Source organism: Thalassophryne amazonica, chromosome 7 (assembly GCF_902500255.1).
Source record: "Thalassophryne amazonica chromosome 7, fThaAma1.1, whole genome shotgun sequence".
NCBI classification, from domain to species: domain Eukaryota; kingdom Metazoa; phylum Chordata; class Actinopteri; order Batrachoidiformes; family Batrachoididae; genus Thalassophryne; species Thalassophryne amazonica.
The window spans coordinates 52,965,472-52,980,393 of NC_047109.1; the positions used below are offsets into that span (position 1 = coordinate 52,965,472).

Genomic DNA, 14,922 nt, shown 5'->3' on the forward strand with positions numbered 1-14,922 from the left:
TACCAGCACATATGGCTTTATTTCAATTCCACTGTGGTGTACAGACCAGGCAAAATTACAAAAACTGGGTCACAGTCAAACTACTTGAGGACACAGTGATATTTTTGGGCATATGGCTTTCTGTTTTGAGTTCACAGACTTAGTTTGTTTTAGCTTCCTGCTCACCTGCACTGTGATACAAATGAAAAACCGCTACATATTCAAGGTCTCAGGATACGCTGCCCACCTGGTACCCCTGCACACACACATTAGGATTTTCTGCTGACATACTGATAAATAATGGGGGATTTCTCATGAATGTACAAACATGCCTCGATTTGACAGTAACTTCACCACATGAAAGATGAGGCAGAACGACTCAGATTATGAAGAATTCCTTCTTTTCTTCATCACTAATTTTAGTTAATCTTTGTCCCAGCTGTCCAATTTATTTTGTCTTATAACTACACAGGAATTTTATGATGTTTCTGAACAATTCTGATCTGTCCTTATTGATTTTGAGGCTTTATCAATAGCTTACACCTTTAGCTAAAACTCCTGCATTTGTGCCAGTAAAGTTTTTTGTTTTTTTTACAATTGTTCATTTTGATCCAGAAACACCAACCGATCTGGCCAGATATTATGAAGCTATTTTACATTCGCTCTGGAAATAATTCTTCTCTTCGACTATCCCCCATCTACAGGTAAGTACTGACTTTTCATTCAGAGAATTGCAGGCTTGTTCCTGAGCTCACCAGCATGTTCTGGAACACCCAGTGTTTATGCTACCTTACTGAAGGGTTTGTTTTGGTTTTTTTATCTTAATGATGGTTTGGATTTGTGTCACTTGCAGTTCTCCCATGCCTTGTATAAAATGTTGACAATAAATAGCAACATATTTGAGGTGCAACAAGGAGCAAACTGTAGACCTTTCAGCTGCTTACTTGTAACTAAAATAATTACAGGACACCAAAAAACTGTTGAGCCAATCTTTCAATATTATATTGTTTTAATGAGCGGTGGAAGAAAGGAAAAAAAAAAAAGGTAGTTTTCCCAACTTTTTCCCCAGTCTCTTCAAGAAAAAAAAGTTGATGGGTAGAACTCTCACCCAAAAACTGCTACATTTCACCATGAAAGTGTCTTTCAAAACACCATCTGATTTAGATTAAATACCTTAAAACTAAGGCTGAGTCTCAACTTTGAACTCATTTTCAACTCATGTTGTACAATATCAATATTACAAATATATCGAACCATTGAATATATTTTGCTACTTTATTTCCCCACTCGGTTTGACAGCGACTCTTTGCTTAGCATTTACAGAGCAACACAGAACCATCACAGCAAGGAGATTAAGATAAATACTTGATAGATTATGTGACCTAAAAGCAAAGACCATCCAAAATACTGTACTCCACTTTTAGGGACAAGTGATATAAAGCTTGGTAAAGCAAATAAGTGACTCCAACATTGACCTATAAACTGCCTGTAAGATTTTCTAAGATGTCTTAACTTGAAAGGACCAAAGATTTAACCTGAGTAGCTGTAACATCTACAACCCCAATTCCCATGAAGTTGGGACGCTGTGTGAAATGTGAATAAAAACAGAATACAATGATTTGCAAAACCTCTTCAACCTATATTCAACTGAATACACCACAAAGACAAGATATTTAATGTTCAAACTGATAAACTTTATTGTTTTTGTGCAATTATTTGCTCATTTTGAAATGGATGCCTGCAACACGTTTCAAAAAAGCTGGGACAGTGGTATGTTTACCACTGTGTTACATCACCTTTCCTTCTAACAACACTCAATAAGTGTTTGGGAACTGAGGACACTCATGATTGGGTATAAAAGGAGCATCCCCAAAAGTCTCAGCCATTCACAAGCAAAGATGGGGTGAGGATCACCACTTTGTGAACAACTGCATAAAAAAAATAGTCCAACAGTTTAAGAACAAAGTTTCTCAAAGTTCAATTGCAAGGAATTTAGGGATTCCATGATCTACAGTCCATAATATAATCAGAAGATTCAGAGAATCTGGAGAACGTTCTACATGTAAGCGGCAAGGCCAAAAACCAACATTGAATGCCTGTGACCTTCGATCCCTCAGGCGGCACTGCATTAAAAACCGACATCATTGTGTAAAGGATTTTACCAGGTGGGCTCAGGAACACTTCAGAAAACCACTGTCAGTTAACACAGTTCGTTGCTACATCTACAAGTGCAAGTTAAAACTCTACCATGCAAAACGAAAGCCATACATCAACAACATCTAGAAACGTCGCCGCCTTCTCTGGGCCCAAGCTCATTTGAAATGGACAGATAGCAAAGTGGAAAAGTGTGCAGTGGTATGATGAATCCACATTTCAAATTGTTTTTGTAAATCATGGGCGTTGTGTCCTCCGGACAAAAGAGGAAAAAGACCATCCAGATTGCAGTGCAAAGTTCAAAAGCCAGCATCTGTGATAGTATGGGGGTGTGTTAGCGCCCATGACAAGGGCAACTTACACATCTGTGATGGCACCATCAATGCTGAAAGGTACATCCAGGTTTTGCAGCAACAAATGCTGCCATCCAAGCAGCATTTTTTTCAGGGACGTCCCTGCTATTTCAGTAAGACAATGCCAAGCCACATTCTGCACGTGTTACAACAGTGTGGCTTCATAGTAAAAGAGTGTGGTTACTAGACTGGCCTGCCTACAGTCCAGACCTGTCGCCCATTGAAAATGTGGCGCATTATGAAGCGCAAAATACGACAACGGAGACCCTGGACTGTTGAAGAACTGAAGTCTTACATCAAGCAAGAATGGGAAAGAATTCCACCTACAAAGCTTCAACGATTAGTGTCTTCAGTTCCCAAATGTTTATTGAGTGTTGTTAGGAGGAAAGCTGATGTAACACAGTGGTAAACATACCACTGTCCCAGCTTTTTTGAAACGTGTTGCAGGCATCCATTTCAAAATGAGCAAATATTTGCACAAAAACAATAAAGTTTATCAGTTTGGAGATTAAATATCTTGTCTTTGTGGTGTATTCAATTGAATATAGGTTGAAGAGGATTTGCAAATCATTGTATTCTGTTTTTATTTACATTTTACACAACGTCCCAACTTCATTGAAATTGGAGTTGTAAAACCTGCACGTCATTTTTGGATAAATAATATTCATTCCTCATTACATGAATAGGTGAAGGTCTAGTGGTTAAGTGTAGGGCTCAAGAACAGAGGATCCTCAGTTCAAACCCCAGCCTGACCGGAAAATCACTAAGGGCCCTTGGGCAAGGTCCTTAATCCCCTAGTTGCTCCCGTTGTGTAGTGAGCGCCCTGTATGGCAGCACCCTCACATCGGGGTGAATGTGAGGCATTATTGTAAATCACTTTGAGGGTCTGATACAGATGGAAAAGCGCTATATAAATGCAGTCCATTTACCATTTACATGGTCATAAATGAGGCATTATGACTTTCAACACTTGAATCAAACCTGGACTGGAAACAGAATTTTTGCAAGCCAATAATAACACACCATTGTTAACTACAACCAACAGAACGTTATCTTGAGCCACCAGAAACCTCTGGTTCAGGGTCCTGTCAGTTTTTTGCTCCCAATCATTGCTGTGCAGTGAGCTTTAAACAAAAACTCAGCACTTTTCTATGAAGAAAGCAGCCTTGTACTCATTTGAATAAGCCATTTAAATTTTAAATTGATAATATTAAGGAAACAACGGGTATTTAATGTTTTACAGCATACCTGACACGAGCATACCTTTGATTCACAACACAGCACGACCTGTGTCGTACTGGAGAGTAAACTAGTCTTTAACAGGTGCAGACAGGATGCGAGAGGGGTGCCGGTACGTGCTAATGCGCACAGAGAATTTTGAAAAGTTCAAAAAAATCTTTCACGCACAAATGTCGTGCTATGTGGTACGAGCTAATCTCCAACACTACATGCAGCTCGTCAAGTGGAGTAAAGAAGAAGTGAACAGAGCGAGTGGTGACATCAGCTGATTGCATCAGAGCGCAGCTCATCTGAAGGATTATAACAAGACGTTAAATCGGTTATAAACATACTTTAACAGCTGCACACAAGAAGGAAAGAACACGCAACTGTTTTACCAAGCCATGATAATGTAAACAAGACAATTACCTTTTTAGAAGGCTCAAAATGCTTTCTGCAGGTAGTTAGGCGTGCGAACGGCTCTGGCTGCAGCCTCCTCTGTGATTCAGGAAGTGATCAGAGCCGTTTTTCAGCCAATTTGCAGAAAAAAAATGATTAATCCGCCACGAAATAATTATTTTATATACGCAGCGTCCAGCGCAGAGCATGTGGCAGCCGGCCAGTAGAACAAAGAAGGGCATCCAGCTGCGAACACAGCGGGTAGGATCATCACAACGACGTGCATGCTATTGCGTGAGTCTCAGGCATGCTCGTGTCAGTGCATCTTTCTACTTTTATTCCTGACGTTACACTTTTCATTTTGTTCTTTGGCAGTGGAGCGTCCTCCTTTTTTGCTGCAAAACACAAAATCTTTTCAGGAACTGACCTGCGTCTCCACCACTGGGGCTGTCTTGGGGCCGAGGGGGTTGTTGAGGGTGATGGTGTAGCTAAGCACACGGCTGGTATTCCCACTGCTGCTGTCTTGCTGCCACTCACCCACAGACAGGTCTGACAGATACAGAATGAAAAGGAAACTTGAGTTAAACAAGAACAAGAGACACCAAAGTCAAGTACTTCAAGACTGTAATTTATAAATGAAAAGGAAAGTGATCATATGAGCGAAAGAAAGAACTCAGAGCACCTGAAGGGACAGAGGCAGAAAAAGAGGGTCAATCTACATTCCCCAAATTAAGCACCAATTAACGCTACACAATGCTCCAAAGCAGGCAGGGGCTCCTACTGGGGTAGGCAACAGCCAAATAAAGGTATCTGCCAGGCTGAGTGAAGGCAAGGCACAGACAGAGGCTGGACACAAATGCAGGCTCTCAAACTGGACGTATGAGTAAAAATACTGGTCTTTATTACAGGCAGGGGTTCGGTAACAGGAAGGCAGTCTGCGGAGCAAAAGTACCAGGCAGGGGTGAGACAGAGGACGTGCTCAAAAACAAGCTGGGTCACTACACAAGCAAACTGGGTTTTCAGAGCTGAGGCAAAAACAGGATCCGGTACACAGAGAAGAATCAAAACACGGCAAGAGCAAAAACAGGACGAGACGAAGCGCTGGCAAGTGATGAACATCATCAACAAACGAGCAGTGAGGGAGTGAACAGATGCAGTTTAAATAAGGAAGGTGTGACAGAAAAACAAGGTGCACGTGAGGACGAAGGATCTGGAAAGGGGGGTGTGGCTGACAGATGAGGAACAGGTGCAAGAGAGTGAGGGAGGAAAACGCAATGCAGACAAACCAAAAGAACTAAGTGACTGGAAAATTAAGAAGAAAATAAGACGTGCTTAAGGCAGACAATAATAAAAGTGAGCAAAACAAAAGGGGGAAAAAACTAGGAAACAATGTGACTAATCAAAGTGGAAAACCAGAAGATCAATAGTAATAAACAAAGCTGGAACAGAACTGACACTGAATAAAGTATAGAAATAAATACAATGACAATACAAAATAACTAAAACCAAGAATACAATAAATCACAAACAGAACCTAATCAGATATGAAACACTGAAGATAAACAATAAGCAAAACCTGAGACTAAAGCATAATGTAAAGAATGTAAAAAGCTAAACCAATACATACATAACTAATAAAAGATAACCAATAATGAACCTAGTGACAGAAAGAAAAGCAATAAATGTCTAAACCAAAAATGCAATACATGAGAGAACCAAGACCAGGAACACAGAATAATAAACATGAATAATCAGAAACAGACAAAAATGAAAACAATCAAGCGGCAAAAAATAAAAACAAAGTCAAGACCGGACTAAACTGAAGGAAAAGGAAAAGGGGACAAATAAGACTGGAGCCCAAACAGGACAGAAACATGACAGTATCTTGTTCAGCATTTAGCACTATTTAAATAAAACACACAATGCATTCATAAAAATGCACTTTAACCCTCTCAGGCTCAAATTATTTTTATTAACAGGAAAAATCAGATATTTAGCTGTTGCAAACCTGCAGCGCCTGCCTTGAGAGGGTAAAAAAAAACAAAAAAACCCTATCACCTGAAAAAAATGTAGTAGCACAATGACACAGCAGTATGCAAGTTGCAAAATGGGGGGGTGATAAATAAATAAATAACAATAATAAAAAATAAATAAAAATCAGCACCTTCATGCTACAATAATTAGGAAACTACAGCAACTATCAGTTTCTATATTCAGGCACTCTGTATTTTTAAAAGGTGAGTCATTTTCGATTGAATGTTATTCAGCTACAAATCACACTGCAGTGTTAGTTTCTCAGCAAGGACATCTTGCCCACTTTCTCTTGCCATTGTGCAATAAGTTAATGGAAGTTTTCTGAAGGATGGTTTGCATTCTAAGCAGTTTAGAGACTTGCACGCGAAATTGGGCAGGTGGATGGGTGACCTTCAACTGATCTAGTTCCAGAGAAAAATGGCAATTGCATTTGGAATACTGATACTGATACATACTAAAAGACAGGAGGCAGCGCCACATATACAGACGATGCTCTTAAAAACAAAAACAAAACTAGCAACTGGCTTCCCACATGAATGTTTGGTACAAAGGAAAGTAGAAAACCAACCAAACATGAGCAAAGAATATACAGGACACTGAGATACTACTGTGTTTGTAAAGTGATAGTATTGTAATAACTGTGACATTACTACAGTTTGTGTGTATTAAATTACCAGTGAAGTGTCGCTGAGAGAAGAGGTGCCGGATGAAGTGTGTGTCAGCAGAGAAGAGAAGGTCATACAGCTTGTCCACGCTCATACGGACCACAGTGTTGATCTGTACCCGCCCGCTAAGGTTGGAGCAAAACGAATGCACTTCACCTGGACATCAAGAAAAAAAAAAAAAAAGGTAAATTCATCAATTAAAGGGGTTTATTAATTCTTAGTACTAATACTGTTTGGCCTGTAATGTGATTCTACATTTTCAGATGTGGTTCTTCATCCTTCCTTTTCACTCTGTCAACACAAGTAAACACATCAGAGTGTAATCACACTGAATCGAGCATGGATAGAAACCGTACTGCTATGGTAGTAAATACAGTACATTCAGGAGAAGCAGTCTTTCCAAATTTAGAACATGGTGGAGGCCTAAAGAGCAGGTTCTGGTTGACACATTAAAATCTAAATATGTTCTCTGTGCTTGATTCTAAACCTCAAGGCAGCTGTGCGATTATCTTGTCAACTCAGAGAAAATTTCAGATTTACTGTACCAAATACCGCTGGTATAACCAGGATTTAATAACAAGTCTGCTTATAGCCATGACCCACCTACACAGCAGAGAAATCCTCCATGGAAATTCTTGGATAAACCTTCCCTGTAATTATCATTCATGTAGAAGAGATGGCGGTCATCAGCCAAAAGATGCATTAAAAAGCCTTTGCTGCATCACGTCCAACAATGACAGAAAAATAACAACCATCACAGAAATCCTAAATAAACTGAGTAAAACAAAGAAGTACCACAAGCATACAGAATTTATTGTTCAGTTTTATAAAGATAGACGCAAAAATCACAGAAACTGAAAGAAAATGATTTGCATGGGAATAAGACTCATGACCACAGAAAGCAATGAATGCTCTCGCCAAGCACCACCTTCACCAGCTAGAAACTGTTAAGAGGAAATACAGCTCGTGAAATAGGGCAAGCTTCTAGGCTTACTACCCATAAAATGTTGTAAGTGATGAGTATTGTTTATTTTAAATAGCAAGACAGATTTGACAGAATGTTTTGGGGGAACACTGGTCTTAGAATGTAAAAATCATATCAAGTCTATCAAAAGTTGTAAGATATGATTGATAAAATGATCTCCACCTTGCGATGCTTCAAGTCATGCTGTTTTGGCCCAATTTTTCAGTTTACTAAATCTGTAGCATCTCTCTAAAATAAAACTTTTGAAAATGATAAATAAAATTAATGTTTGTCCAATTACTAATTAATCCAAAACAATCATTTTTAGCCTACAAGGTTTCTTTTTGTGGTTTTCACGCCAGACAGTACCTACCGGTACTCTCTTCTGGTGTGTCAGAGGAATTGCTGAGTTCTGTGGGCAGGTCCTCATCATTAGTGATGTCCAATGAGGAGAGGTTTCCCAGGCTGCTTGTTGGCAGGACCAGCAGGTGATTAGATGACTCAGCCAGGTTATCCTCACCCTCTTCCAAATTCTAAAACAGTTCGGAAAGAGGCACATTACAGGGTGATTACAAGGTGGTTTATGGGAAAATCCCCCTACTTATCATATGACTTGAGAGAAAAGAGACTTCACAGGGTCAGAGCCTATTGTTGATATGATCATGCTGTTATATAGCGGGGGGCTGCTTGTCAAACCCGGCCGTCCTGTGCTTGTATGAGACTACAATCATAATGTCAGTAAGAGAGTTGTTAGCGCACTAGCCAGGAATGGTAATGTCTACCATTAACAGCTTACCAAATTTGGTGTGTTTAAAAGAAAATGACACATATTTTGTTTTGTTCTGACTTAAGCATTTGGGGCTGATGTCTGTCCATCTTTGGTTTTGGACAAATTAACCCTTATTGAGAAGATAATCTGATTTAATAGTGTTTATTTTACCTGACTCTCCTTTGATACGCTCCATGAAATAGACACACAAACGCATACATTGAAACAGAGCAGAGACGACAAAGTACCTCAAACTGAAAAGACAGCAAAGCGCAGAAGAGACTGTTACTGTGTGTTGAATTTAAACAAGAGCACACACACACTTTTGATGATTTTTTTCCCCACATTTCCCACTTTTGGTTTCTTTCTGAGGGATAATGTGGTAAAATTACTCATAACCATCTTCACTTAGCCTGGAAAAAGAGTCTGTTGCTCTATAAAAAATCCCTCCGTAAAGCTAGGACATCTTACTACTCATCACTAATTGAAGAAATAAGAACAACCCCAGGTTTCTTTTCAGCACTGTAGCCAGGCTGACAAAGAGTCAGAGCTCTATTGAGCCGAGTATTCCTTTAAGTTTAACTAGTAATGACTTCATGACTTTCTTTGCTAATAAAATTTTAACTATTAGAGAAAAAATTACTCATAACCATCCCAAAGATGTATCGTTATCTTTGGCTGCTTTCAGTGATGCTGGTATTTGGTTAGACTCTTTCTCTGATTGTTCTGAGTTATTTTCATTAGTTACTTCATCCAAACCATCAACATGTCTATTAGACCCCATTCCTACCAGGCTGCTCAAGGAAGCCCTACCATTATTTAATGCTCCGATCTTAAATATGATCAATCTATCTTTATTAGTTGGCTATGTACCACAGGCTTTTAAGGTGGCAGTAATTAAACCATTACTTAAAAAGCCATCACTTGACCCAGCTATCTTAGCTAATTATAGGCCAATCTCCAACCTTCCTTTTCTCTCAAAAATTCTTGAAAGGGTAGTTGTAAAACAGCTAACTGATCATCTGCAAAGGAATGGTCTATTTGAAGAGTTTGTCAGGTTTTAGAATTCATCATAGTACAGAAACAGCATTAGTGAAGGTTACAAATGATCTTCTTATGGCCTCAGACAGTGGACTCATCTCTGTGCTTGTTCTGTTAGACCTCAGTGCTGCTTTTGATACTGTTGACCATAAAATTTTATTACAGAGATTAGAGCATGCCATAGGTATTAAAGGCACTGTGCTGCAGTGGTTTGAATCATATTTATCTAATAGATTACAATTTGTTCATGTAAATGGGGAATCTTCTTCACAGACTAAGGTTAATTATGGAGTTCCACAAGGTTCTGTGCTAGGACCAATTTTATTCACTTTATACATGCTTCCCTTAGGCAGTATTATTAGACGGCATTGCTTAAATTTTCATTGTTACGCAGATGATACCCAGCTTTATCTATCCATGAAGCCAGAGGACACACACACCAATTAGCTAAACTGCAGGATTGTCTTACAGACATAAAGACATGGATGACCTCTAATTTCCTGCTTTTAAACTCAGATAAAACTGAAGTTATTGTACTTGGCCCCACAAATCTTAGAAACATGGTGTCTAACCAGATCCTTACTCTGGATGGCATTACCCTGACCTCTAGTAATACTGTGAGAAATCTTGGAGTCATTTTTGATCAGGATATGTCATTCAATGCGCATATTAAACAAATATGTAGGACTGCTTTTTTGCATTTACGCAATATCTCTAAAATTAGAAAGGTCTTGTCTCAGAGTGATGCTGAAAAATTAATTCATGCATTTATTTCCTCTAGGCTGGACTATTGTAATTCATTATTATCAGGTTGTCCTAAAAGTTCCCTGAAAAGCCTTCAGTTAATTCAAAATGCTGCAGCTAGAGTACTGACAGGGACTGGAAGGAGAGAGCATTTCTCACCCAAATTGGCCTCTCTTCATTGGCTTCCTGTTAATTCTAGAATAGAATTTAAAATTCTTCTTCTTACTTATAAGGTTTTGAATAATCAGGTCCCATCTTATCTTAGGGACCTCATAGTACCATATCACCCCAATAGAGCGCTTCACTCTCAGACTGCAGGCTTACTTGTAGTTCCTAGGGTTTGTAAGAGTAGAATGGGAGGCAGAGCCTTCAGCTTTCAGGCTCCTCTCCTGTGGAACCAGCTCCCAATTTGGATCAGGGAGACAGACACCCTCTCTACTTTTAAGATTAGGCTTAAAACTTTCCTTTTTGCCAAAGCTTATAGTTAGGGCTGGATCAGGTGACCCTGAACCATCCCTTAGTTATGCTGCTATAGACTTAGACTGCTGGGGGTTTCCCATGATGCACTGAGTGTTTCTTTCTCTTTTTGCTCTGTATGCACCACTCTGCATTTAATCATTAGTGATTGATCTCTGCTCCCCTCCACAGCATGTCTTTTTCCTGGTTCTCTCCCTCAGCCCCAACCAGTCCCAGCAGAAGACTGCCCCTCCCTGAGCCTGGTTCTGCTGGAGGTTTCTTCCTGTTAAAAGGGAGTTTTTCCTTCCCACTGTCGCCAAGTGCTTGCTCACAGGGGGTCGTTTTGACCATTGGGGTTTTTCCGTAATTATTGTATGGCCTTGCCTTACAATATAAAGCGCCTTGGGGAAACTGTTTCTTGTGATTTGGCGCTATATAAATAAAATTGATTTGATTTGATTTAAAAGCATAAATGCTTATGAAACCATATTTGACTGGCTAAATACATTTTACAGCAAACTCACATTAGACAAACAATAAATATAGTAGATTCATCAATTAGCAAAATTATCAAACAACATTAAAAATACAAAATTTACTGAATTGCACTGACAGGGCTGAATTGTAGATTTAAAACTCGATATCCCATTATGTAGCCATGTGGAGGTGTAATCTGATTCGACCCCAACACATCATATCAAGACAGATGACTGCAGTCCTGGACAGTATGCCAATGCACAAGTGCGTGTCAAAGTCCAACACTCACAAATGTGGCGGCTGCAGAGGCGGATGTGTTGGGCGTAGTCGTAGATGGAAGAGAGCTGTAGCAGCTAGGTGTGCTGGGTTCAAGAGGGTCAGAGCTGAGTCTCTGACCAGATGAGGAGAGCACCTCTATAGGCAGGCAGGAGGTGGAGGAAGGTGGAGAGGAGCCACAGAGACTGGTGACTGAGGGCGGGCTGGCTGACATGCAGGACACCAGAGGTGGAGGAGAGCTGCCTGTAGAGGGGATTGACCCTGAGCTGAGATCTAACAGATCTGTGACCAAAACAGATTCATCTCCTGGCCTAAAGAGTCAAGGGAGATGACAGGAAAGAGATTGTTGGAAAGATAATTTGTTTGGAAGATACAGATGGAAGTTTCACTGACATTCAAAAAAAAAAAAAAAAAAAAAAAAAAAAAAAAAAAGACACATAGAAGCCCAGTCTGCTAATTTGTGAGGATCTATTTGCCTGACTGAAAAAAAAAAAAAAAAAAAAACCACATGAATCCCCTCAAAAAATATCAGGTGGTCCCATGGCACCAAATACTTGTGTCACTGCTACAATGGACCTCATAAGAATGCCTATTTTATATATATATATATACATACATATATATATACACACATACACATATACATACATATATATATATACACATACACATACACATACATATATATATACACATACACATACATATACATATATATACACATACACATACATATACATATATATACACATATACATACATATACATATACATATACACATACATATACATATATATACACATACACATACATATACATATATATATACACATACATATACATATATATACACATACACATACATATACATATATACACATACACATACATATATATATACACATACATATACATATATATATACACATACATATACATATATATATACACATACATATACATATACATATACACATACACATACATATATACACATACACATACATATATACACATACACATACATATATACACATACACATACATACATATATATATATACACAACCCCTGGCAAAAATTATGGAATCACCGGCCTCGGAGGATGTTCATTCAGTTCTTTAATTTTGTAGAAAAAAAGCAGATCACAGACATGACACAAAACTAAAGTCATTTCAAATGGCAACTTTCTGGCTTTAAGAAACACTATAAGAAATCAAGAAAAAAATATTATGACAGTCAGTAACGGTTACTTTTTTAGACCAAGCAGAGGAAAAAAATATGGAATCACTCAATTCTGAGGAAAAAATTATGGAATCACCCTGTAAATTTTCATCCTCAAAACTAACACCTGCATCAAATCAGATCTGCTCGTTGACATTGACCCTGTGCCATGACATTGACCCTACGTGTCTTCTTACAAGGAATGTTTTCGCAGTTTTTGCTCTATGGCAAGATGCATTATCATCTTGAAAAATGATTTCATCATCCCCAAACATCCTTTCAATTGTCCAAAATATCATAGCATGTCCACACTAAAACCTTCAACATTAGTCCAATACTTTAAAACTAAAACATATAGCTGATATTTTGACTTTATAAAACTTCAGACGTAACGTTAATTTAAATAATATGTCCGAAATTAGTTTGGTTAAAATTTTAACCACAAGTTAAAACTGTATGCTTCTGGAAGACTTGGGTGATATTGCTGGCAAGTTAGTACGGTATCAAAAAAAAAAAAAGACCTTTGTTTTTTCCCTTGTTTTCTTTTGTGACCAGTTCTCTGACTGCAGAGGATAGAGTGGTTTCTCCTGAAACCAGCTCTCCTCTTTTTGCAAAGAATAGAACTGTATATCTGTTATAAAACATTTAAGCATTAAAATCTTTGATATTAGACTTCACACGTTTTTAACTGTTAAAGCTTTATTCACTACACCTGCAGAAATACGTTAGTGATCTAAAAATTATCGGACCAAAATTTATCGAAAGATAATTGGTCCGCTGATGGTTTCAAAGTTATCTGAAAAGCTAATCCGATAATGAAAACATTAGCTTCAATAATTAGCGGTTAGCAGAACTGTGCCCACCACAGCTACAAACACATCTGCCAATGATCACTCAATAATAAAATTAAAACAATGTGATTAAATTCAACCCAGTTTGTTGGCTTATGCATGAATACTCACAGTAGGCCATTCATGTGTTCAGCGGTGGGGGAGACATAGTCGTCGTCCTCACTAGTGAGACCCAGCTCAGTGCCGTAACACTGGTGGACAATGTGCCACAGCTCTTTTGGAGACAGAGACTGCAAAACACAAACATTTTCATAGCAAAGTGAGATTAAATTACCAGCACTGTACTTCCTTCTAAAATCCTTTACTGTGATAACGTGACCAAGGAGAATTTCCTCTTCCATGACAAACTTTAATATCGTGATCATATTGCTATACTTAACTCTAGTCTTGGTCAACTTTGCATTTATTCATGATTCCCTGCTTAAGTGCATTTTTACATGAGGCACAATCTGTTGATGAAGGTTTTCTTTTCTCCAGGAAGATGTTTACGTCAACTGTACTCTGTCTTAATCTGTCTAGCTGAAAAATATTTTGCCACTCATCCAAGTGACTTCTTCAGTTAAATACTGTTTTGAAACCTTTTTAAAATTGAAGTCACTGGGGTGGTGGCAAAACACTTTGAAGAACAAGAAATGCTGCAGGATTACAGCTGTGGTCAAAATTATTCGCACGCTTGACTTTCATGTACATAATTCAGAATGTTTACAAATAAATGCAAACAACCAAATTTTGTATAATAAAAATATTAAAAAAAATACATAAATAAATAACTCCAACATTATTGAACTGAGACAACAAAACAGTGAAACTGTTAGAGACTGGCACCTGGAAACCATTCAAAAAAATGTATCTGGCTTTTGGTGAAAATTTTACGGCGTTCAGACAGCTGTCGGTGGTTTTTCCATCGAGTGATTATCCCAGAAATTGTGGATGTGCCTGGACATGCCAGAACATGTCCCGTGAGGCTTCATCACGGGGTTGCTGTGCGCCATGCGGCACCGTCGCGACGCGCAAAGCCTCCGCTCCTCTTTCCATGACAAAAACTCCTGTAACAGTGGAATGTGCCGTTCATTTCCAAACTGGACGCTGTGTTTTATCCGGGACGTCGTCTGACTAGCACAGGAATTGTTAAAAGACGTGGACATCAGCACTTTTTCGGCACATTGAGACAGACGTGCGGAAGAATTCCGCGCATTGTGGCGGTGCCGCATGGCGCACAGCAACGCCGTGATGAAGCCTCACGGGACATGTTCTGGCATGTCCAGGCACATCCACAATTTCTCGGATAATCACTCGATGAAAACCCACCGACAGCTGT

General features: G+C 38.8%; 1 protein-coding gene across 5 annotated transcripts in view; it reads right to left on the bottom strand.

Moving 5' to 3' along the window:
* gramd1a (GRAM domain containing 1A) overlaps window positions 1-14,922 on the bottom strand; it is a 78,448-nt gene that overhangs the window by 16,414 nt on the left and 47,112 nt on the right. For all 5 annotated transcript variants that reach the window (XM_034174169.1, XM_034174166.1, XM_034174170.1 and 2 more), the window contains 5 exons: window positions 13,716-13,834; window positions 11,543-11,840; window positions 8,140-8,299; window positions 6,812-6,958; window positions 4,531-4,652 (listed from right to left, as the gene is read on the bottom strand). In XM_034174169.1, coding sequence (XP_034030060.1) covers window positions 4,531-4,652; window positions 6,812-6,958; window positions 8,140-8,299; window positions 11,543-11,840; window positions 13,716-13,834 — 846 coding nt within the window. The remainder of the gene's footprint in view (window positions 1-4,530; window positions 4,653-6,811; window positions 6,959-8,139; window positions 8,300-11,542; window positions 11,841-13,715; window positions 13,835-14,922) is intronic.